Here is a 24,051-nt window from a genome sequence, read left to right as displayed (position 1 = left end):
AAGACAAGGTCTCAACCAATCGTCCTGCCAGAATACATAGGGAAGTAACAATTTTCTTCAGCGAGGCTGGGAAAAGAGGAAAGTGTCGAGAATGTTCCTTCCCCAACAAGTATTCCAACAATAATAGAGACAGGGACTGCATCTGTTTTCATTTCTTCTTTACTCCTACTGCTCTCAGTTTTCTCTCCAATCCATTTACCTGCCCCGACTTTGGCCCCCAGTTTCCGCCCGGTGTTTAGGGCACCCCATTTCCTGCCCTCAGTATCCCAACCCTATACTTTGATGAAGGGCACAAGCCTGAAACATTGATTAGGTAGCTTTACCTTTGCTATATAAAGGATTTGACCTGCTGAGTTTCTCCAGTGTTGTGCTTTTACTTCAACCACAGCATCTGCAGACTTTTGTGTTTTACCTCCCAGTTTCTCCCCTCCTGTTTCTCACCCTCTCCCCCCCCCCCCCCCCACTGCTGCCCGTTTCTTTGGCCCCTGCTCCATTCCCCATTTCTCTTGTGTGTTTTCTCTATCTTTCTCTCAACATTTCGTGAATTCTCTGTCTTTTGTGTTCCACTCTCTTTCCATCGCTCTCTGTTGACTGTCTGTGTCGTGTATTATCTCTCCTCTGTCCTTCTTTGTGTCTCTCCTGTGTGTTGTTTCCATTTATTTCTATGTTATCCCTGTCTTGTGTTGTCCATTTCACACTCTCTAGTGTGTGTGTGTGTGGACTCTCAGTCTCCCTCTGTATTGTATTCTCTCTCTGTCTCGCCTCTGTTGTGTTGTTTCTCTCTCATGTGTTGTGTTTTTTTCTCTGTCTTGTGTTTTCTATTCCCCTGTGTTGGTGTTTCTTGGTCTGTTCTGCATGTTATCTCTTTCTCTCTGTCTTGTGTGTTGTATTTTTCTTTCACAATGTTGTCTCTTTCTGCCCCCCTCTCTCTCTCCACAGTGGACGATCAATGATCAAAGTTCAGATTTATTGTCAGAGGACATACACGACATCCTTTTCCTGTTGGCCAGGCAGAATTTCACTTAAAAACTGTCGTGACATGTAATTTGTGTGTTTATACCAACACACACAGAAAACTGCAATCAGAACTGAAATGTTGAATTTAAACAAGAATTCAAATAAGAAATGTCCCCCCTCCTCCTCACCACCACATTTTTTTTTAATGCAGGCGTCTACCCATTTTTCAGATTCCTTCCTGTTGAATTTCTCCAGCACTTTTGTAACTAGCCCCTTGGTTTTGCCCTCATTAGTTCGTCTGTACAATATTATTGCCAGAAGCTCGTTCACTGCCGAGTACAATAGGACACAGGGTAAAGGTCCCTGCTCTTCACACCAACTCTACTTACATTGGGTCAACATCAGTTTAAACTTCAGCCAGCCCGCCCGCCCGCCCCCAGTACTTCTTCCGATCCGATATTAGAGGCGATTACATTATTCCTTCTCCCAGGACCCACATCCTTTCAGTCAACTCGACCTCCTGCTACCATCTCCCGGCAGATCCCCAAATCGCATTCACGGAAGCATTAGATCATCGCTCTGAAGACCCATAGGCTGCAATTGACCAATGAAACAGCTCGTCAATTTCATCGCAATCTGGGACAACTGCGCGTTTCTCCCGGATCAATGGCAACCCCCCCCCCCCCCGCGCCCGGTTTCATTGTAACAAGTGGAACACGTGCAGACTGTCTAGGGCCATCCCTGAAGTCAATGACGTATCTCTGGGGAACCCTTTGCTACATTTGTAGCACTTTTCGAGTAGCGGAAATACAGGCGATCCCCGCATGTGTTGATACATTTCCAGTGACCCTCTGCAAAGCCCAGTCCACGACTGAGTTTCCCCCGCCCTGTTGGCGCACAGCCACCCGCTGCAAATATGAGCGAAAGACACGATGCTGGGCAAACTCAGCAAGAGCTCAAGCCCCAAACGTGAGTTATGGATTTGATATATAAGGTGCTGAGTTTCCTCAGCCTTGTGGATTTCCTACAATCACTTTCATGTTTTACTCTTGGCAACGTTAGGTGGTGGGATTGGTTTAAGGTTCGCTCTTAAACAACGGGGTTTCATTCTTTTATTTCAATCACCTAAAATCCTGAATGAACAAATGGTAGCCCTTAGCTTTCTCTCAGAGGGGCGAGGAACGTTTAGCCCTGAACAAGCTTGTGGTCGGTCACCAGGAGGAGCTGAAATCTCAAGAGCATGTGATGTTGGCTGGCAGCAGCGAGTTCAGGCATGAATGCAGTGAAGAAGAGCTCAGGCCCGAAACGACGGCGAATTTCGGTGGGATTTTGCTACATGCACAGCGTTTGCAGGCGTTTCAACCAGGTATTGTAAACAGAGAAGAAGAGGTGTGACAGATTATGTTATATTTTCAATTGTATATGGATAAGCTTTTGGAAGATGAATTGTGGGGTTTTTAGTTGGGTCGCACATCGATACAAACACTTCAAAACGGATCTCATGTTGCCTTTGTAAAAACTGAAGGATGCCTATGGACTTCACAAGTAGGTGTTAATTGGACATGCTGTGGAGTCATGGATTATTGTTGTGGAAAGCAACGTGAGCAACTCAGGAGTCCGTTGCCACCGTCCCTCTTTTCTAAGAGGGTCATGTGTTTTTTCTCCGAGAGAGAGAGAGAGAGAATTCCGTTCTACAGTTCAGTAGCAGCAGCTGGGTCTGGAACAGGACAAGCTGGCAAACTTGTGGGAAAACCCCATTCTGAAGACTGGTTGTCAGCCTGGTCAAAGCCCTTGTGACCCATACAAGAAGAGATGGCTGGTTGTAAAATGTTTCACCTGAGATAAGGGAAACAGAAAAGGAACTCTGTGCTGACCTGAAAGAAAGGGGTCATCATCTTGAAACCCCTGATGGGGCAAATTTCTTTGACATGACACTGACGTGACTGATCGGAGGAAATCAGTTCGTGTCCAAATCTCTCTCTGAAAATCAACAAGAACCTTCCTGAGTGGTCACCATTTTCCTTTCTAGCACCAAAGCCTGGTGAAATTCATATATGTTAAATTCTGTGCACAGTAACAGAATTGCCTGATACCAATGAACTTGGAGGAGTGAGAAGCGAGGTTGGACAGTGAATTAAAAAACCTTTCTGAACTTGTACACACATTACATACACATGCTCTTAGAATTAGAAGGTGGGGGGGGGTTAAGTTAATGGTAATGTGAGAGATGAGTATAATTGATCTAAAAGAAAAGTGAGGATTGTGAGAGATGAGTAAAACATATAAAAATATGAAAATGAGGAAACTAGTATAGATATATGTGTAATGAATAAAGCCAGTATGAATAGGATAAGAATAGATATTAGAATGTAGGAAGTAAAGTTAGTCTGAATAAGATAAGGGTCTTCTAGCCTTTTAGACAGAATCAGCAAGTTCACCAGTATGAATAAGATAAGGATAGATAATAGAATGTAGGAAATAAAGTTAGTCTGAATAAGATAAGGGTCTTCTAGCCTTAGACAGAATTAGCAAGTTCTGCATGTAAGAAGTTAGTCAGTCCTGAGAGTCAGGAAGGTATGAATAAGGACAATGACATGATGGGACACCGACAGGATACCCCCTGGTCCTTCAAGTTCACAGAAACAGGTAGGCAGACAGGATCGCCTAATGCCAAACTCATCCAGGAGGCAGAAGAATGTAAGGGGGAGAGTACTTCTATACTGAAATAAACTGTATAAAAGTTGGGTGAGCCCCAGTGTATGTGTGTATTCCCAGGGTAAGGGGAAGCACCCAACTTTGCATTGTTGTATAATAAATGTTCTTTGTTCTCAATTTTTGTGAAGGTACTTCTGTTTCTAACAGTAATAAGTTAGAGTTTGATCCTGTTTTTATATTTAAAGAAAATTAAAAGTAGCTTTTGTTTAAGTAACCATTTGTCTTGGTGAATTTCTATTGATGTTGGGATTTGGGGTCCTCTGGGTTCAGAACAGAGGCAAGCTTCCATCAGAATAAAACATTTAATTTTCTAAATAGAAAATTGTAGAAGATACAAATACTGTTTGCAGCTCTGTTGTTTATTCTAGACCTATATTTACCATTAATACCATTAAGTGGAATGCCCCATGAGGACAAAGTCAAGCATCTCATCAGATTGGTCCAAGAAGGGAACCTTGGGCTCCTGAAGGAAGAAGTGTGCAAGTGTGAGAGCATCCGGAATGCCATGGTCAAGGGGCACTTTGGGAACTCTGGGGACACTGCGCTGCATTATGCAGCCAGGCGTGGCCACCTGGAGATCATGAAGTATCTGGTGGAGGAGCTCGGATCTGACGTGGAGCTGGTGAACAGTGATTACAAGCGAGCCTTGCATGAGGCAGCGTCCATGGGTCACAGGGAGTGCCTTAAGTACCTGATCGCAAGAGATGCCAGGATTGACCCTTTGAAGAAAGCTGACTGGTGAGTGTGCTCTGCTGTTTGATAGCTCTTATCCTGTATGCAGATGATCGCTTTCTCCAACCAAGAACATTTAACATTACAGCACTGTACAGGCCCTTTGGCCCTTGATGTTGTGGCAACCTATATATTCCGGCCAAAAAATAATCCTACCTCATTACCCTCTATTATTCTTTCATCCGTGTGCCTGTCTACAAGTCTCCTAAATGGCCCTAATTTTACAGCCTCCACCACCAACCCTGGCAATACATTTCAGGCACCCAAAACTCTCTATGTAAAATACTTATTGTATATACTCATGTAATAGTCCACTTGGTGTAAAAGTCAAACCACCCCCACCCACCACCATCTTTGGCCCTGGTTGCCTGGCCTCTGGAGTTCCTGAAGTCCTGACCGCAGACCCTCACTTTGGCCGCCTGCCCGCCGATCCAAGCTCCCAACGCCCCAACCGTGATCTTACTACCCAGTCCTCTCGATGCCTCAAGTGATGAAGGTACTTACCACGGTCAAAAGTAGTATGCGTGTAATAGTCGACCCCCTAAATTTTACTCTAAAAATTGGGACCACAAAATTCAACTATTGCACACGTATGGTAGCCCTGACGTCTCCCCTAAACTTTCCTCCCATCACTTTTTACAGATGTCCTCTGGCGTTTGCTACTCCCGCCCTGAAAGGTGCCTGTCTACATTTTGCTCATACCTTGATGAAGGGCTCAAGCCCAAAATGTTGGTGATGTATCTTTGCTAAATAAAAGGTGCACTGTTTGACCTGCTGAGTTTCTCCAGCACTGTGTTTTTACTGTAGTTTGGGTCTGAGTTCAGTGGAGTTTGGAAGAATGAGAGGTGATCTTATTTAAATATAAAATCCTAAGAGGTCTTGACATGGTAGATTACTCTTCCCTTGGAGAGTAATGAATCTCTGGAGTTCTCTGAGGCGAGATGGTCATTGGATGTGTATCTGGTGTTGTTCCCAATCTACGTCTCCCTATTGAAACTGGACCTAATTTGAGGATCAGCTGTTGGTGGACAATATTAGTGAAAGCACAATGCTGGAGAAACTTAGCAGGTCTGACAGTGACCGTTTATATTAGCAAATACAAAGATACATAACCAATGTTTTGGACTTGAGCCCTTCACCAAAGGTATGAGAAAAATGTATCTCATTTGACTATATTTGGTTCCTATCTCTCTAACATTTCAGATCCAAGTACCTATTTTCTGAATGTTACAATTTACTCCTACTTCCACATAACCGCAACCCTCATTTCAAAAAGGAGCCCCTCACATCACTTTTAAATATTTCCTCTTTCACCCTAAATCTATGCACTTTAGATTTAGACCTCCCTACTCCAGTATCAGTTGTAGGGGCCCTTTGGTCCAACACCTTTTTGCTCACCGTCAATGACCCATCTGTACAAATCCCATTCATTGATATTTGGACTTGGCCATTCATGTCAAGATACTCAAAAAGGTTGTGAGAATCTCTGGCTCCAACATCCCCTCTGGCAATGTGTTCAGATTCCTTCCAACCAACCTCTAGCTGAAAAATTCTCCTTCAGACCCCATCTGACCTCTCTCCCCTTGCCATAACCTATATCCTCCTGCTGTGTAGAAATGTTACACATTATTTAAAAGATATTTGGTCAGGTATATGAATAGAGTTAAGCAGGAGAGTCTGCAGAAGCAGTGACTGTAGTGTAATATACAAAGCTGCTGGAGAAACTCAGGATGATAGGAAGGGTTTAGAAGAATATGGATCAAATCCAGGCAAGCTGGAAAAAAAAGCCAACTTGGTCGGTATAGACAAGTTGAACTAAAGGCCTGTTCTGTGCTGTATGGCCATAATTATTCCGATCATTATTTTGTAAACCTATCAGATTCCCCCACTCCCCTCAGCCTCCTCCATTCCAAAGAAAAATGCAGCCCATCTATTCTCTCCTGAGTGCCACAGAAGTAAGTGTCCATTTTCTTTGGAGAATACAATGACTGTGGAATCATTCTATATCTACGTGCTAAGAATAGGGAGACACTAGATGGCAGTTTTGACAAAGAAAAATCAAAATACTGCAGATGCTGCAGAAACACAAAAACTGCAGTGTTCAAATTTATTATCAGACTACAAACATGATATCACATACAACCCTGAGATTCTTTTTCCTGTGGGGCAGACAGAATTTCTACTTATTGGTAGTATAAAAATCTTTACTTAAGAAAAGTTAAGTATACAAAAGAGAGAAATGTAAACAAAGAAAGAAATGCATGCAAACTGTTGTATACCGAGGAAAAAATATATAAATATTCAGCAATAAATCATGTGCAAATTAAGAGTCCTTAATGAGTCGCTCTGAGTTTGTTATTGAGGAGTCTGATAGTGGAGGGGTAGAACCTGGTGGTGCGAGTCTTGTGGTAATTGTACTTCTTCCCTGATGGCAGTAGTAAGAACAGAGCATGTGCTGGGTGGTGTGGATCCTTGATGATTGCTGCTGTACTCCAATGGTAGTGTTCCCAGCAGACGTTCTTGATGGTGGTGAGAGTTTTGCCTATAATATAGAGGGCTGAGTCCACTACCTTTTGCAGGGCTAGAATAATGATAAATGACCCTGACCCAAAACATTGAGTGACCAATTCGATCCCCATTGATGCTGCCTGACCCGCTGAGTCCTTCCAGTTTCTCTTTGTTCACTGCACCTTATGGAAAGATTCTAAAAATCTACAAGGTCGTTTCTCTTTCACCTTGAAGGACACCATTGATGATGGCTAGCACAAGAAAGAACCTGGAGGTGATTAAGGACCTGGTTGAATCTGGGGCAAACCTGACCCTAAAAAACAAGGATGGTTGGAACTGTTTCCACATTGCTTGCCGTGAGGGCCATCGAGAAATTATCCAATATCTCCTCAAAGTCAGGCCGGACATCTGGGATGTGGAGAGCAAGGTGAAGAGGAGCCCCCTACACACTGCAGGTGATGTGAACTAAGGTATATTATGGGGGGGGGGGTGTGCGGGGGAGAGAGGGGTTAATGTGTATATTTTGTATAGATTATTGCAATGTAAATCTCCACAAATGCTTGTAGAGTGGTACAGGACCGAAATGGGCCCTTGGCCTCATGTTCTTTCCAACCTTTTTGCCCATCTACAGTAATCTATTAGATTAATTTTCTTGATCATTCATGATTTTGGACGAAACCTTGAATGATACTTGACCCATAGTCTTCCAAGTGGGCCACGATACAGTGCAGTGATAATTTTTCCAAAGCAACTAATCATTTGTACGCAGATTATATTTTGTTCGACAAACCTAATTTTTTTTTAAAAAGAGATCGATTAAATAGTCTTTCAGCAAAGACAATGACCCTTTTCAGATTATAGTTGTTTCTGGACATTATTAACAAGAACAACTTCAATTGATTCAATCTGCAAATTGTTTCTATTATTTAGCCATGCACGGGAGCACTGAGGCCGTGGAGGTGCTTCTGGAAAGGTGAGCTGCATTTTAAAACAGGAAGAAGTCTTTCATTGGAGTGTATGATGTTCAATAACACAGTTACTGCATTCGATTTCCTTTGCATCAAAAATGTGCCAAGTGTTGTGATACAATTGTTTTGTGCCTTGGTTTGTGCTTGAATATTCAAATCCTTGTTGCTGAATTGTCTGCAGTTCTGGTCAAGTTGCTGTTGTTACTGGGCTCCTACCTTGGAACTGGAAGCCCTATTTTGATGGCAGTGTGTTAAGGTTTCCGTGCCTTCCGAACCTCTGAACAAATTTCAGATCACAACCTTGTTAAAAGCAAGGTTATTAGTTGGGCAAAACTCAAGAACTCCGTTACCACAGGGTGTGCTGGTCCTGTAGTAAGTGAGGCTGCCAACTGGTCAGAATCTTCAGCTTCAAAGCCAGTTCTCTGCCTTTGATCTCAGCCAGTGGTTGTGCTGTTTCCTGTCCATGTGGTCCTTTTCCCTAGACCCTAACTCTGGCACCAGCATTCTGAAACCATGTGTTTAGATCAGGGATTTACAACTCTTTTCAATAACACCCAAGGTATATCACAGTCCCTGCTACTTGTGAGCTTTTTACCCTAAGATATGAAACTAATATTTGGAACCTTGTATAATTTAGTCACGGATAGTTTCACGCATCTTCATTGTACTTAAGAGATGACTTGTGTGAGATCTAAAGGGACCACATCCTATTTTCACATTAAGGGGACACATTCCTCTAAACATTTGGCTTGTGCATTTCATATTCCTGAGCTTTGTATTTGCAAGTCACATAACTGTGAGAGTAAAGGCTAATGGAGATTTACTAGCGGGCTGAGGTTTGCCTGATAATGCACATCATGGGGTCCCACAATTCTCTTTGGGATCTGTGTCCCAGTTTTCAGGGACTACCAAGAGCAGTTGGTCCCTGGTTTTATACCCAACCACCAGCTGGTTCACAATGGTGTTTGACCTATAGTTTAACCATATGTACAGAGTACGGTATATATTATGAAAGGTTAAAAATGGCCAGAATCGAAAGGGTTAAGGTCACAAGATAATGGAACAGAAGTAGGTCACTTGGCCCACTGATTCTGCTCCACCCTGAGCTAAATCTTTCTCGCATCTAGTTTCAATTTCTGGCCTTTTCCCCACATCCCTTGATACCCTGACTAATTAGATACCTATCAATCTCCTCCTTAAACTTCCCCCACCCCTCCCTCCCCATGATCGGGCCACAAATCCATGACTCTCTGGCTAAAGAAATTTCTTGTCTTTTAAATGGGTACCCTCTAATTCTAAGACTATGCCCTCTTGTCCTGGACTCACCCACCAAGGGAAACATCTTATTCACATCTACTGTGTCCAATCCTTTCAGCATTCAAAAGGTTTCTATGAGATCCCCTTTCATTCTTCGATACTCCAATGAATACAGTCCAAGAGCTGATAAACGCTCCTCATATGTTAGCCCTTGCATTCCAGGAACCATCCTGGTAAATCTTCTCTGAACTCTCTCTAATATCAGTACATCCCTTTTAAGATGAAGGGCCCAAAACTGCACACAGTATTCCAAAAGAGGTCTCACCAGTGTCCTATAGAGCCTCATCAACACCTCTCTACTCTTGTACATTATTCCTCTTGAAATAAATGCCAACATAGCATTTGCTTTCTTTATGGCCGATCTAACCTGGTGGTTAATCTTTAGTGATCCTGCATGAAGATCCCCAAGTCACTTTGCACTTGCAAATTTTGAATAATCTGCCTGTTTATTTCTTCTTCCAAATTGTACAACCGTACATTTCTCAACATTGGATCTCATCTGCCATTTCTTTGCTCACTCTTCTAAACTGTCCAAGTCTCTCTGCAACCTTTCGGTTTCTTCAACACTTCCTGCTCCTCCACTTATCTTGGTGTCATCTGCAAACTTTGCCACAAAACCATTCACTCCATAATCTAAATCATCGATATACCTGTAAAAAGAAATGGCCCCAACATCGACCCCTGCAGAACACCACTCATCACCGGCAACCAACCAGAACAGGATCCCTTTATTCCCACCCTTTGTTTTCTGTCTATCAGCCAATGCTCTACCCAATTTAATATCTTTCCTGTAATTCCATGGGCTCTCACCTTATTAAGCAGCCTCTTATGCTGCACCTTATTGAACAACATCCACAGCCTTTTCCTTGTCCATCCTACCTGAGATTATGTCAAAAAATTCCAATGGTTTGGCCAGACAGGATCCTCCCTTCATGAAACCATGAAGGTTTGGACCTATCGTGTCATGCACCTTGAGGATCAACTCCAATAATTTTCCAACCACTGACATCAGACTAATAGGCCTGTAATTTTCTTTTTTTTCTGCCTTCCTCCTTTCTTAAACAGTGGAACCACATTTGGGACCTTCCAGTCCTCCGGAACATTGTCAGAGTCTCTTGATTTCTAGAAAATAATTTCCAGTGCCTCCACAATCTCTAAAGCCACCTCCTTCAGAACCAGATGCACCTCATCTGGTCCGGGAGACTTATCTATCCTTAGTCCATTTTGCTTGTCAAGCACTTTCTCTCTAGTAATCTTGATTGTACTTAATTCTATTTCCTGAGACCTCTGACTATCAGGTATATTGCTAATGTTTTCCACAGTGAAGACTGACACAAAATGCCCATTTAGTTCCTTTGCCATCTCTTGGTTACCCATTATAATTTCTCCAGCATCTTTTTCAATTGGTCCTCTTTTTTTTAGCCTTGTCTCTCTTTTACTCTTCATATCCTTTTGTATGTTATTTGCCAACTTCCTTTCATAATTCATTTCTTTTCTAATTGCTTTATTTGTCTTTCTGTCAGTTTTTAAAAGATTCCCAGTCCTTGTTTTCCCACTAATTTTTGCTTCTTTGTCTGCCTTCCCTTTTGCTTTTATTTTAGCCTTAACCTCTCTTGTTAGCCACATTTGTGCCATTTTTCCCATTCATAATTTTCTTTATTTCTTGGAATGTATCTATCCTGCACTTATTTATAGAAATATCATCCAATTCTGCTCTGCCATCCTTCCATCAAGCTCACTTTTCCAATCAACTTGGGCCAGTTCCTCTCTCATCCCACTGTAATTTTTGCTGTTCCACTGTAATATTGACATACCCGATAGAATTCGTTTCAAATTTGAAAAGGAGAACTGATATCACATTATGATTACTACTTCCTAAGGGTTCTATTACTTTTAGTTCCCTAATCACCTCAGGTTCATTGCACAGCACCCAATCCAAAACCATCATATATACAATCCTTCCTGCATTCTTTCACAAAGCAGCAAAGCACATTAAAATTGACCAATCTACATTAACCTACACTAGACAGACCCTTACCTCCACAAGTGTACCTGAAATATACTCACCTCATTTTCACTTGTGATGAGATTTTTATCACAACAGGTACAGAATAACTTAAAGTATGATTTCTGCCAAGAGTTCCCCATATTAAGTTCATTTTCTTAAGGCCATTGAGCCTTGTTTTTCTAAAGCTGTAGGGGAGGTTCCTGTTGTCACCACAACTACACTTGGGTGCGAATTTCTTGCAGTATTGTCATTCATTGTGCTGTGAGCGGATAACAGACATTGTGCATTGAAAACACAGGAAATGCTTCAGATGAAGGCTCGTATCTGAGGTTTAAGAAATTGTGTGTAAGTGTGGTAAACCATTGTTATACCATGATTGACTGCTACCGACTGGACACACCTCCTACCCATAGACCCTTGCACACCACCCTTTTACTGTTCCGGTCTTTAGCCATTTTATAAAACTTTTGTGAATTTTTGATGGTACATCAGTAGGGAAGCCTGCTGGTTATAAGAATTTGGATATAAGAAAAGGCTCTTGGTGTTCATTCTCAGGAATTGGGTGTTCAGAGTTTGTTTATTGTCAGAGTACATACATAACATCACATACAACTCTGAGATTCTTTTTCCTGTGGGTCAGGCAGAATTTCTACTTGTCAGTAGTGCAAAAATTTTGTGCTCAAGTAAAGAAACCTGTTCAAAAGAGAAATGTAAGCAAGCTGTGCAAGACAGAAAATAAATAGAATAAAATCCCCATTATCTGGAATTCAACCAACTGGCACAAAATTCACAGAAAATAAGATATTTTAAAATTGGCATTTCCTAGTGGTTAGTTTACCAATCCACGCAATCTTAAGCAACTGGAAAATTCATTTATCAGGCATCTACCAATTACCGTGGATATAGGAGGATTTTGCTGTATTGAATAATAAATCCATGTGCAAGTTTAGAGTCTTCAAATGAGTCTCTGAATGAGTTTGTTGTTTAGGAGTCTGATTGATGAAGGAGGGAGCGACTGTTCCTTAACCTGGTGGTATGTACCTCATTCCTGATAGTAGCAACGAGAACAGAACATGTCCTGGGTGGCATGGATCCTGGATGATTGCTGCTGCTCTCACTAGGCTAGGTCCCATTGAGTACCCATTTAGTACTAGTTGTCAGAAGTGGAGTCTTAAGAACAGCAGAATCCAAGATATTGAATGGACAGCATGTCTGTACAAGGTCTCCTTGAACAGTGTTGGGTAGGATTTTGCAATATCGATCTAAAAATGTTGAAATAATCCAAAAACAATTTTTAAATGCCAGTGATAAATATTTGGACAATTAAAGGTGTTGAGGGATATGGGGGAAAAGGCAGAAAAGACGTATAATGTTTTAATTACTTTCCTTGTTGTGTAAAGAGACCGGCTTGGTGATTTTCTGTATTGCATCCTGTAGCTTGTGTATTTAAGCCACTTTACTGATAAATGAGGGATGGGTATTATCTGGTAGTCAAAAATATGCAAATGAGAACTTTGAAAGCAGCAGTGGAGAAGGATTTTATGTTAACCACTTAGCAGTTGAACATGGGTCAATCGGACCAAAGTGACAGGGGAAACCTAGATGGCCATGAGGGTTGTTCATTCTGTAGCCATGTAGGAAAGTGATGGCACTTGTACCCCTCTATTAATTTGATCCTTGTTGAAAATTGGCAGACTTTTGGAACTACTTTGAGAGACAGGCCTCCCTCTTGTAAAGAGTTTAGTCTAGCACCTGAATTTTCCCCCAGTCTATATCTGAACGATGCACTTCTCCTGGAACAAGCTATTTCACTGATAGTTGCAAGTGGAACTGAGCATTTATTGACAGAGGATTATACCACTAATGGAGCCTCCTGCCAGTGGCTGTACTGCCTTCCACAGGAATGTGAGGGCTGAGGTATCACCATGGGAGTAGGGGTACAAGAATGAAAATTTGCAGAAAATGCTGGAAGTACATTAAAACCCCTGTTATTCAGAATTCAATCAACCAGCAAAAAAAATTGAGGAAAATAAATAAAAAAATTTAAATAAGTAAGAATAAAATATTTTGTTTTTTAAAATGTAAGTTTAAAATTGTAGAAGTTCTGTGAAGTAACACATAAACCAGCCAGAGGGATTTGAATCCTGCGCTGAGAACTTTGTTCTCCCCGTATCTGTGTGGGTTTCCTCCAGGTGCCCCGGTTTCCTCCCACCCTTCAAAATGTACTGGGGTTGCAGGCCAATTAAATGTAATTGGGTGGCGTGGGTTTGTAGGCCGGAAGGGCCAGTAGTCATGCTGTATGTCTAAATTTAAAATTTAGGCCCTACCCCCGGTTCCTATGCTCTCTAGCAAGGTGAATGATTTTTCTCCATCTCCCCCGTTCCCCATAATATTCTGAAGACTGAGCTTTGTGTAAGATCATTCCAATTTCCAAACTGACCAGGTCAAACAGTGTCCTTTATATAGCAAAGCTAAAGGTGCATAACCAACGTTTCCGGCTTGAGCCCTTCAAGGCATCTAACTCGCACCTGCTTCCTGTGTTGTCAATGGTAGTTTTTTTATTCACTGAAAGATCAGGAACTGGCTTATAAAATATTGTTCTCACTTGTTTATAGATGTGGTTATGCCCCAGATGCCAAAGACAGCTGTGGTGTTACACCATTCATGGATGCTGTGCAGAATGGCCATATCAAGATTGCAAGGCTCTTGTTGCAAAGTCACAGGGTGAGTGTATAAAGCCTGTAGCATAAATCCAGTGGGAATACGTTACATAGTTCATATCTTGAACGTAGCAATGTGGCAAAGTTATTTTCCATGGTAGGGTAGTTTAGGACAAGGGGGCACAACTTCAGGATTATAGTGCGCCTATTTAAAACGGATGCAGAGAGAGAGTGGTGAACCAGCTGTGGAGGCCAGGTTGTCTGGTGTATTTAAGGAAGAGGTTGATGGATATCTGCATAGTCAGGATATCAAAGGTTGTGGGAATGAGGGGATGGAGCTGAGTGGGAGAATGAATGTGAAGGAATATCAGATGAGTTGATGGGCTGAATGGCCTATTTCTACCCCGATATCTTGTGGTCTTGTATGATCGACCACTTTAACATATAGAATGGTACTGAAATTTATCACGGTGTTTGCAAGTTTTATGCATTTCATAGAAGGTGCAGCTCAGAAACAGGGCAGTGGGACCAGACCTATGTATGATCTACAAAACCCTCCGTCTACCCCTCTTTATATCAGTCTTTTAGCATCTCTGTGTATTCCTTGTACCTTTATGTGCAAACCATTCTTTTGAAAGTTAAGCATTTCAAACAATTCTTGGGAGGAGGTTTGCCCTGGATTCACCCTTCTATGATTTTAGTTGTAATATAGTGGTGACCTGCAATTCTCCTATCTATTTCAGGCCAATTTCTTATCCACTGATGCACTGGGGGCTCAGTCATTGCATCGAGCAGCGGTAACAGCACAGGACGAAGCTATTCACTTCCTGGTCAAGGAGCTTGGTGTGAATGTAAATGAGAGAGCCACGGACCTGAACCTGACAGCCCTGCATTATGCAGCCAAGGTCAGTCATGAAGCAATCACTGTTGTACTCTGTCTGGTTTTCACAGTAAGCCACACACAGAAGGTTCATTTGAAAGTGAACAATTTTTCTTATGCTCAGAAATGCATTTCCCTCTGCCCTATTACAATGTCGTTATAGCTGAAGTAATTTTTTTAAATTTTAAATCATACAGCATGGTAACAGGCCATTTCAGCTCGTGAGTCTGTGACTCTCAATTTACACCTAACTACCCTACACCCCCAGTAGGTTTAGAATGATGGGAGGAAACTGGAGCCCCCGGGGAAATCCACGCAGACATGGAGAGAACATACAGACTCCTTACAGACAGTGTGGGATTTGAACCCTGGACCTGATCGCTGGCAGTAAAGGCTAACTGCTATGCATTCTGTGCCAACCATGCCAAGGTGTTGGTAATGTGTACAAGAAGACTATGTCAGATTTATTGTCAGAGTACATACATGACATCACATACAACCCTATCATTCTTTTTCTTGCAAGTGAGGCAGAATTACCACTTACTGGTCATGCAAAAAAAATTGTAAACAAATAAAGAAATGTAAACAAACTCTGCAATATAGAGAGAATTAAAAGATCAATAAAGTGTCAAAGTATGAGTCCTGATTGAGTTTGTATGTCCACGGTTTCATGAACTCCCAAGGAAATGGGCAATTGACAATTTTTCTCAAGCAAAATATTTCAGTAACAATTGGGTCTAGAGCAGTGATTCTCAACCTTCCCTTCCCACTCGCATACCACCTTAAGCAATCCCTTACTAATCACAGAGCACTTATGGCATACTTAAATTGGAATGTGAGTTTTGTAAAAAAAATTGTCCACCCTGGTCTAGAACAAGAGGGCACAACTTCAAAATAAAAGGGAGTCAATTTAAAACAGAGAAGTGGCAGTCTTCCTCTTTGCTGCAGGAACAGCAAATTTCATGACTTGTTCATGACAATAAATCTCTGCCACAGGCAGAGATTGACAGGATTAGACCAGGCATCAAGGATTAAGGGGAGAAAGCTGGGGTGTAGGGCTGAGTGGGAGGATAGATCGCTCCTGATTAGAATGGTTGAGCAGACTGGATTGGCCAATGGGCTTACTTCTACTTGTATATCTTGTGACAACCTTGTGGTGCCCCAGTGTTGAGGATGATTGTGGAGATCGTGTTACCAGGCTCAGATCCATGAGTCAATTTGGCATGTTGTTTGCATCCTTGACAACTTTGCAGATGCACCATTGAAAGCATCCTGTCAGGGTCCATCACAAATCAACCTCCCCTCCATCAAACCTGTCTACACTTCCCACCTTGGGAAACCAGCCAATATATTAAAACATCCATCCCACCCCATTCACACACTCTTCTTCTCCCTTCTTGTCGGGCAGAAGATGTATGATCTTGAAAACACACACCACTTGGTTCAAGGATGGTATCAGACTATTGAATGGAACGTTCATTAATGAAATGATGCACTCCCTGAACTGGTGTTAACGGAACCATTTCACCTGTAACTCCATGCTCTGCATTTTTGCTTTAACTTGAAGTGCCTGTTGTGCTCAAGGATGGGTTGTTGTGATTGGATTACATACAAAACAAATTTTCATTGTCCTGATACACATGACAATATTACATTCAATTTTGGAATGTTACTGGGTATTTGGGTCGGTACGTTGGAAAGGTTAATAGTTAAGATTGGTATCGCCTGTGTTTCAACAATATATAACCATGTAACAGTGAAAGGTGAGTCCGGAGACACTGTGTTGTGAGAATGAAAATCTTGGTGGCTGCTTTCCAAGCGTTAATTTTACAGTTACAGTTAGAATTTAAAAGGAACACTCATTCTAAATATCTAAAGAGGATCAGCCAGGATCAACTAAATATGAAATACAATCTCATTACAGTTAAGAATAACTTTGTAATATTAAACACTGAGATTGTAGTAAAAACACGCAGAAATGTGGAGGAACTCATCCGGTCTCTCAGTGTCCTTAGGAGGTAAAGCTATATTAGCAATGTTTCAGGCCGGAGCCCATTTCGACCTTGGTAATAATAGTTATCAGATAGTATAAACAGCTAATGAAGGTCCAGACATTTTTCATTTAGCATAATTTATATAATACAGTAAACTGGAATTCAAGTAACTGGCAGTCTCAAGCAACCGACAAAAAAATCGAGGAAAATAAATAGGTAAAAAATACATGTTTAAAATTGGCGCATCTCCCCATTAGTTCTCTAATCCACTCAATACACAATCTCAAGCAACCAGAAAATTAACTCATCCAACATCTACAAATCTCTATGTTCCGGATACCATGAGTTGTACTGTATGATGGAATAGTAGACGAAATAGTATTGAGATAATGCTGTTTTTAAATATATATATATCTAATTTATGCCAGACAAACTAATTCCCCAATATGTTATTGAGCTAGATTGTCAAGAAGTCCTTCGCAAGGTTCCACATATAACATTTTAATTAAACGAAACACTGTAGTAATTCCTTGGTTAAAATGGGATTCCCTGTGCCAGGGCAGGCCTCCTTGTTCACCTATTTCAACTCAAGCCTAAGGCCATCTTCCTGGCTCAAGGTTAATGAGGCATAGAACCTAGGCTCTCACTAGATCCTCAGAATCAGAATTTATTGTCATGAACAAGTCATGAAATTTGCTGTTCCTGCAGCAAAGAGGAAGACTGACAAAGAAGCCAATGGAAATAGGAAGATGCTGCTCTATACTGCAACAGCCTAGACATCCACCACCTCATTTGGAAAGAGTGGAAATGGGCTGAAGAGCAGGAAGAAGAGACCAGAGACTTGCTTTGTCAGTGTGAGAAGTGCAGGAGACTATCACTACTGTTCAGTGTTCAGCAGAATGAATGGATAGACTCCTGCTTCAATTATTTTTTTCTTTGAATGTATAGACAATGTTGCAGTGTAATTATACTCAGAAATTTTACCGGAGTGTGCATAGAATATTTTTGAAAATTAGAAATGCCAGTTGTATGCTATAGGAACTACAGGTGCTGGAAGCTTGAATGAACAAAAAAATGATGGAAATTAGGGCTGAATGGATGGTGTAGCGGTTAATACTTTTACAGCGATTGGGACAGGGGTTCAAATCCCACACTGTAAGGAGTTTGTACATTTTCCCCATGTCTGCATGGGTTTTCCCTGAGACTCCAGTTTCCATCCGCCATTCAAAATCCATACCGGGGTGGGGGGAGTCGAAGGTGAATTGTGTGTCATTGGGCAATGTGGACGTGTGGGCCGAAAGGGTCGGTTACTGTATAGTATGTCTAGATTTTTTTTTAATTAAAGAAAGACTCGGCAGATCAGGCAGCAGCCATGGAGGGAAGCGGTCAGTCCATGCTTCAAGTCAGGACCCCAAATGAAATGCGGACTGACCATTTCTCCCCATGAGTAGGCTGGTTCCCTCCAGCCAGCTTCTCTTTGTTCACGCCATTTGTGCTCTTTCTTTTTTTGTTAAAGAATGAATGACTACGGGCAGGAAATGAATCGAACTTTGCTTGCTGTCAAACCAAATTTGTTTTTCATGCCTTTACAGGAGGGTCACAGTGGCACAATAGACATGCTGCTTGCATTAGGAGCCAACATGCATGCAAAGGATTTGAAAGGTCGCTCTGGTGAGATTTTTAACTCCTTTTAGAAGCTAAGCTAAAGGTCGTGGCCATTGTCTGAGTTTCCACCAATACACTCAAAACTCTCTTATGACAGTTAAATCCCACTAGACTGAAGTGAGGACCACACACTGAAATGATGGTTTGTTTTTATTCTCATCTTATCAGTGATAAACCGAATCAAAGCCTTGACATTTCATTTTCAGGCTCTGGATGCTTATCAGAGACCTGATTTGTGTTTATCATTGTGTACATTCTCATTGACGACTGGTGAGTAACTGACTGAACTGATTGGTTGTTCATCACTGGGCTTTATCTTTTCACATGTTTTGTCGACTGTGAGCAATGCTCAAGATGTCTAGAGCACAGTGTTTCTGAGCAATGTGATTGGAGAAGCTGAGAGCAATTGCATGCGGAGAGGAATTGTACAACTAGACACATTCTTGTTATAATTTGCAGTTTATCATTAACCAAGGATTACTCGCGTGTACAATTTTACATGCGGAATCTTGAAAAATCTAGCTCAATAATAATATAAGGAAATTAGTTTGTCAGGCACAAATCCGATTTTTACAATGTTATCTCAGCACTATAAAAAACACAAGATTTCCATTTTGCATATTCATCACCCAGGAAGCTATGAAACAAAGGGAGTAAATGTGATATTCAATAAAGGCTGGCTCGGATCGAAGGAGGAGTCTGCGAATTTTGCTTTGTGCAGAGTATCAGCAGGAATTTTAACCTACTACTGCGTCTCCACCACAACCTCACTTCTTCATAAGCTGTTCTAGGAAGGAAAGTGAGACACCAGAATCTTTGGTGCAGCAGGAGATGTGATGAACCAGTGTGGCTCCAAAGACAAATTCAGCCACCTGGCTCCTGACACTACGTGGGGGAGTAAAAACACAATGTTGGAGAAACTCAGCTGGATAAACAATATACTTTATTTAGCAAAGGTGAAGATTCATAACTGATGATTTAAAAACATAAAACCTAGGACATTATAGCACAGTACAGGCCCTTCAGCCCACGTTGTTGTGCTGACCAACGGAGACCTACTAGGTAGGTAAACCTGTTGTACCATCCTCTACCACCACCCCTGACAATGCATTCATTCCAAGCACCCATTCTCTTTTTTTAAATTCTTGCCCTTGATGTCTCCCTGAATCTTTCCTCCCCTCACCTTGTACAGGTGCCCTCTGGTGCCTGTTACGCTCGCCCATGAAAAAGGTGCTGGCTGCCAATAGACAATAGGTGCTGGAATAGGCCATTTGGCCCTTCTAGCCAGCTCTGCCATTTATTGGATCATGGCTGATCTTTCCCTTTCAATAACCAATCCCAGCCTTATCCCCTTAACCCTGAACTCCCCTGCCCACAAGAGCCTTATCCATCTTTCTCTTAAATCTATCCAACGAATCCACCCCCACTACCCTCTGTGGCAATGTACTCCACAGACCCACAACTCTCTGGGTAAAAAAATTTCTCCTCATTTCTGTGTTAAATCGCCTTCTCTGTATTTTTAAACTATGCCCTCTAGTCCTAGTCTCACCCATCATTGGGAACATGTGCTCTGATTTCACCCTGTTGAGCCCTTTGACCAATCATGTCTCCCCTCATCCTTCTAAACTCCATCATATATAGTCCAAGTCTTTCTAACCTATCTGCGTATGACAACCCTGCCATCCAGGGAACTAACCTTGTAAACCTGTGCTGCTCTCCCTCTATAGCAAGTATGTCCCTTCTTAAATATGGGGACCAGAACTGGACGCAATAATCCAGGTGAGGTCTCACCAGGGCCCTGAACAACTGCAGGACGGCTTCTCTACTCCTCTACTCCAATCCCCTCTTTATGAAAGCCAACATACCGTTCGCCTTCTTCACCGCTTGCTGAACCTGCTTGCTAGTTTTCAATGACTGGTGAACAAGTGCACCCAGATCCCTTTGCATTACCCCACTCCCTCGCTTAACTCCATTTAAATAATATTCTGCTCTCTTGTTTCTGCCTCCAAAATGGACAACCTCATATTAAAATTCATCTGCCATCTTTCCGCCCACTCCCCTAAACTGTCCAAGTCCCTCTTGCAATTTCCTGACATCCTCCTCGCTCTTTACACTCCCACCCAGTTTAGTGTCATCTGCGAATTTGCATATGTAGTTATTTATCCCCTCATCCAAATCATTTACATAAATGATAAACAACTGAGGGCCCAATACCGACCCCTGTGGGTCCCCACTCGTCACATCCTGCCATCCAGAAAATGACCCGTTTATCCCAACCCTTTGTTTCCTAATTCTCAACCAATTATCTATCCATGACACCACTCTACCTATGCCTCTTGTAGACCTCTATTAAGTCATCCTTTTTTGCTTCTAGAGAAAAGCCCTTGCTCCGACACAGTACAATTCTCACAGTATATTCAGAATCATTCGTACACGCGGTTCTGTCACTTTCCCTCTCATCTGACACTCTCTGCTTCAGCCATATTGCCTCCTACATGGCTGCATTCTCTGACTCAGTTCTCATGACATTTTCTTATAGTGCAACTTACTTTCCACGGACCAGTCACCCATGTTCAATGCCAGCCTTTGTCTCACATGGCAAAATTACAGTGAAACGTTCAGCCACTTAAGTTTGTGCCACTCGTGCCTATTTGGTGCTTGTCCATTTCGAGCTGCCTTACCTTGAGTGTAGTCATGGGCCTTGTATAGTCTGTAACAAAAACTCCCAGCTTTTTGCTGGGGATGACTGGATCGTAAAATGTGTGGTGTCCCGTTTGCTCTGCAAAACATTAATGAACACAGCAATCAAACACTCAACTGCAATTGATGTTGAAGGCCATGTCCTATCCAATGCCATCACTAATTAAATGTATGGTGTTATCTCTCCTTCCAATCAGCTGAGTGGTTTGGGTACTCTCAGCAATTGATGGTACCGTATACAGTATATTCATGTAATTGTCGATATATACTGTGTAATAGTTGACTTTTTTTTTGGCCCAAAATTGGGTGGTTTTGTATGACTGGTATGAAAGTCAACTGCACCTCCCCCCCCACCCCATCTAAATTTCTGTGGTCCCAGCCACCTACCCATCTGAACTCTCAATGCCCCGACCATCTGAGCTCCCAATGACTTGTGAGTGATGCAGGTACTTACAAGGTCAAAAGTTTGACCCGTGCAAAAGTTGACTTCCATTCTTGGCCATAAAAAGTGGTCCAAAAAATTTGACAATTACATGAATATATATGGTATTTCTCCATTGCTTTAAGGCACTTATTGTGGCTAGTCCATGAATCCAACCATACAAAAGAACAGGGATGGTGAGACCTGTCAAGCACATCTTCCTGTTTTGTGATTCACACTTCCACATCTTTTGTCTATGTTTTCATTCACTTGACTAAATAACTTTGCATAGAGCTTATCCCTTTGGTGATTTCACCCTATCAGAGACACCCTCTCCTTTCCTTTAATTCCTTCAGCTCAAGCCCAAAACATTGGTGATGTTTCTTTATCTTTGCTACATAAAGGACTCTGTTTGACCTCCTGAGTTTCTCCAGCGTTGTGTTTTTACTTCATCCATGGTATCTGCAGACTCTCGTGTTTTACTTTTTCTCTCCCCTTCATCCAGTTTTTTTTTAAAAAACACTTCTATCTCCTTCCCAGTTCTGACGAAAGGTGCCCGACCCAAAATGTTAACTCTGTTTCTCTTCCCATAGATGGGGCGTAACCTGCTGAGTTTTTTCCAACATCTTTTGTTTTTAAGTATTGAATTCTCTGCCAAGAGAAAGGGTTCTTTTCAACTGTCGAACCCCCTCATAATTTTATATACCTTGTTGAATGCTCCCCTCATTGCCCTTTATTCCAATAAAAATAACTAGTATAAATAGTGCCTTCTTATCAATCTAATTCTCTAGCCCTGGTAACATCTTTTCAAGTGTGGTGACCAGAATGGTGCCCAGAATTTAAATTACCTCTCCCTGTTCTTTCATTTTATGCCTTTGCCATTAAAATCAAGTATCCATCAAATATCCTTTACAGACGGTCTTCTGCTTTTTTTAAAATTTAGAATAGGTGACCAACTAGAGGCTTGTAAAGACGCGAGGGCCGTAGATAACATGAAAGTCTTTCCTCCCCCTCACCCAGGGTAGGGGAGTCTAAAACTAGAGGACATTGATGAAGGAAGGGATCCATTCAAACACGCTGCCAGAGGAAGCTGTAGAGAGGGAGGTACAACTTTTAAAAGGCATGTATAGGATAGGAAAGGTTTAGAGGGGCATAGGCCAAACAGAGGCAAATGGGCCTAGCTCAGGTGGGCACAGTTGTCATAGTCTTCTGCTTTCTCAAATTAATTTTGCTTCACTCCACCCCTTGAAGGAATGTACACTTAAGCATAGGAGAGGGTTGGTCTCCTGTACGGTGGAAGTTGGATCATTAGAAATGCTTAACTGAAGTTAGATAAATATTTGATAGAATGAGGAATGAAGTGAATGGAGAAATGGTACAAAAGAGGAAATGAGGCCACCATAGATCAGCCATGATCATATTAAGTGGTGGGCAGGCTTGAAGGCCTGATGGTCTATTCCTGCTATTTTCTTGTGTGCATGAACCACTCTTGGATGGAGAAAGTTATGAAAATGAGAAAGGTCCTTTACATTCTACCACAGACCTGAGGATTTGAGATGTTCCTTTCTGGTCTGCAAATAGTGAACTTTGAGCTCACTTTTTGAATCTGGGAGGTTCCTCTATACATCAATCTTAGTGCAAAAATAGGAGAGAAGTCTTGTGCAGTCTTGTGTATCTGATCATAGAACCTATCATCTGTGGTCAAGTTTGTAGTTGCGTTACCTCCCAAACAGAAAGTTGGGGATTCAAGTTCCACTCCTAGAATCTGGAGAAATAAGGTTAGGCTGACACTTTGAAGTATGAGCTATACTGTCAGATGTGTTGCCTTTCAGAAAGTTTGTTAAACTCGATGGCGTAACTAGGGGGGGGGGGGTTACAGGGGGAGCAACTGCTCCCCCGAGCACATTTTTCAAAATTGACTCCTTTTCCCCCCCCCCCCCCAACCCTGGTCTGACACCACCCGCTCCAGTCCGACGCTGACACCAGCTCCCCACCCCCACTCCAGTCTGATGTAAAATCAGTGCTGCCTGCCATTCAGCCACTGATTTACTATCTAGTATGTGTCATGAGGCCCCTTTTAATGTGCTCGCTCCCCCTAACATTAGAACCTGGCTGTGCCCCTGTTTAATCCGTGGTCTGTTTACTTTCATGAATGCTTGTAAAATATCCTGTTCTAGACAATTTTTACCAGTCTTAAAATTATATCACTACAAAGATCGTCTGGTCCGCGTTAATTATAGGAGTTGGTATCCAAGTAATGGTTGTTTTCCTAAAGCGACTATCTCCAAAATAATTGGCAGTCCAAAGATTATAACAAATTATATAATTGTTAAGTTCTTTCCCTTACAGCTTTACACATGGCTTGTGCGGGTCAGCATGCCAAGTGTATAAGGCTGCTCATCGACGCTGGGCTACGTGATTCTCCAGATAACACAGGAATGCTAGCAAGCCAACTGGTTAAGAAACCTGAAGCACTCAAGGTTCTGGAAGATGTGACTGACAGTAAATAAATTATATTTAACCTCA

At 42.0% G+C, this 24,051-nt stretch overlaps 2 protein-coding genes across 8 annotated transcripts in view; one reads left to right on the top strand and one right to left on the bottom strand.

The window, feature by feature from the left end:
- fbxo18 (F-box DNA helicase 1) overlaps positions 1–1,435 on the bottom strand; it is a 117,078-nt gene extending 115,643 nt beyond the window's left edge. For all 4 annotated transcript variants that reach the window (XR_011348000.1, XR_011347999.1, XM_069908550.1 and 1 more), the window contains exon 1: positions 1,347–1,435. The gene's annotated coding sequence lies outside the window, so the exon portion shown is untranslated. The remainder of the gene's footprint in view (positions 1–1,346) is intronic.
- A 249-nt stretch (positions 1,436–1,684) lies between these two features.
- ankrd16 (ankyrin repeat domain 16) lies at positions 1,685–24,051 on the top strand. 4 transcript variants are annotated; one of them, XM_069907609.1, is made up of 8 exons: positions 1,685–1,926; positions 4,069–4,410; positions 7,147–7,367; positions 7,843–7,885; positions 13,821–13,929; positions 14,609–14,770; positions 18,332–18,410; positions 23,875–24,051. In XM_069907609.1, the coding sequence occupies exons 1-8, from the start codon at positions 1,874–1,876 to the stop codon at positions 24,033–24,035; spliced, it is 1,170 nt and encodes a 389-aa protein (XP_069763710.1). In that variant the 5' UTR covers positions 1,685–1,873; the 3' UTR covers positions 24,036–24,051. The 4 variants fall into 4 exon arrangements, with proteins under 4 accessions (XP_069763710.1, XP_069763709.1, XP_069763708.1 ...); XM_069907608.1 differs by having other exon boundaries at positions 4,041–4,410; XM_069907607.1 differs by lacking the exon at positions 1,685–1,926 and adding an exon at positions 1,933–2,323 and having other exon boundaries at positions 4,041–4,410.

This window comes from Narcine bancroftii, chromosome 13 (assembly GCF_036971445.1).
Source record: "Narcine bancroftii isolate sNarBan1 chromosome 13, sNarBan1.hap1, whole genome shotgun sequence".
NCBI classification, from domain to species: domain Eukaryota; kingdom Metazoa; phylum Chordata; class Chondrichthyes; order Torpediniformes; family Narcinidae; genus Narcine; species Narcine bancroftii.
Note: the sequence above shows the minus strand (reverse complement) of the source record. Positions and strands in the feature narration are given on the sequence as shown.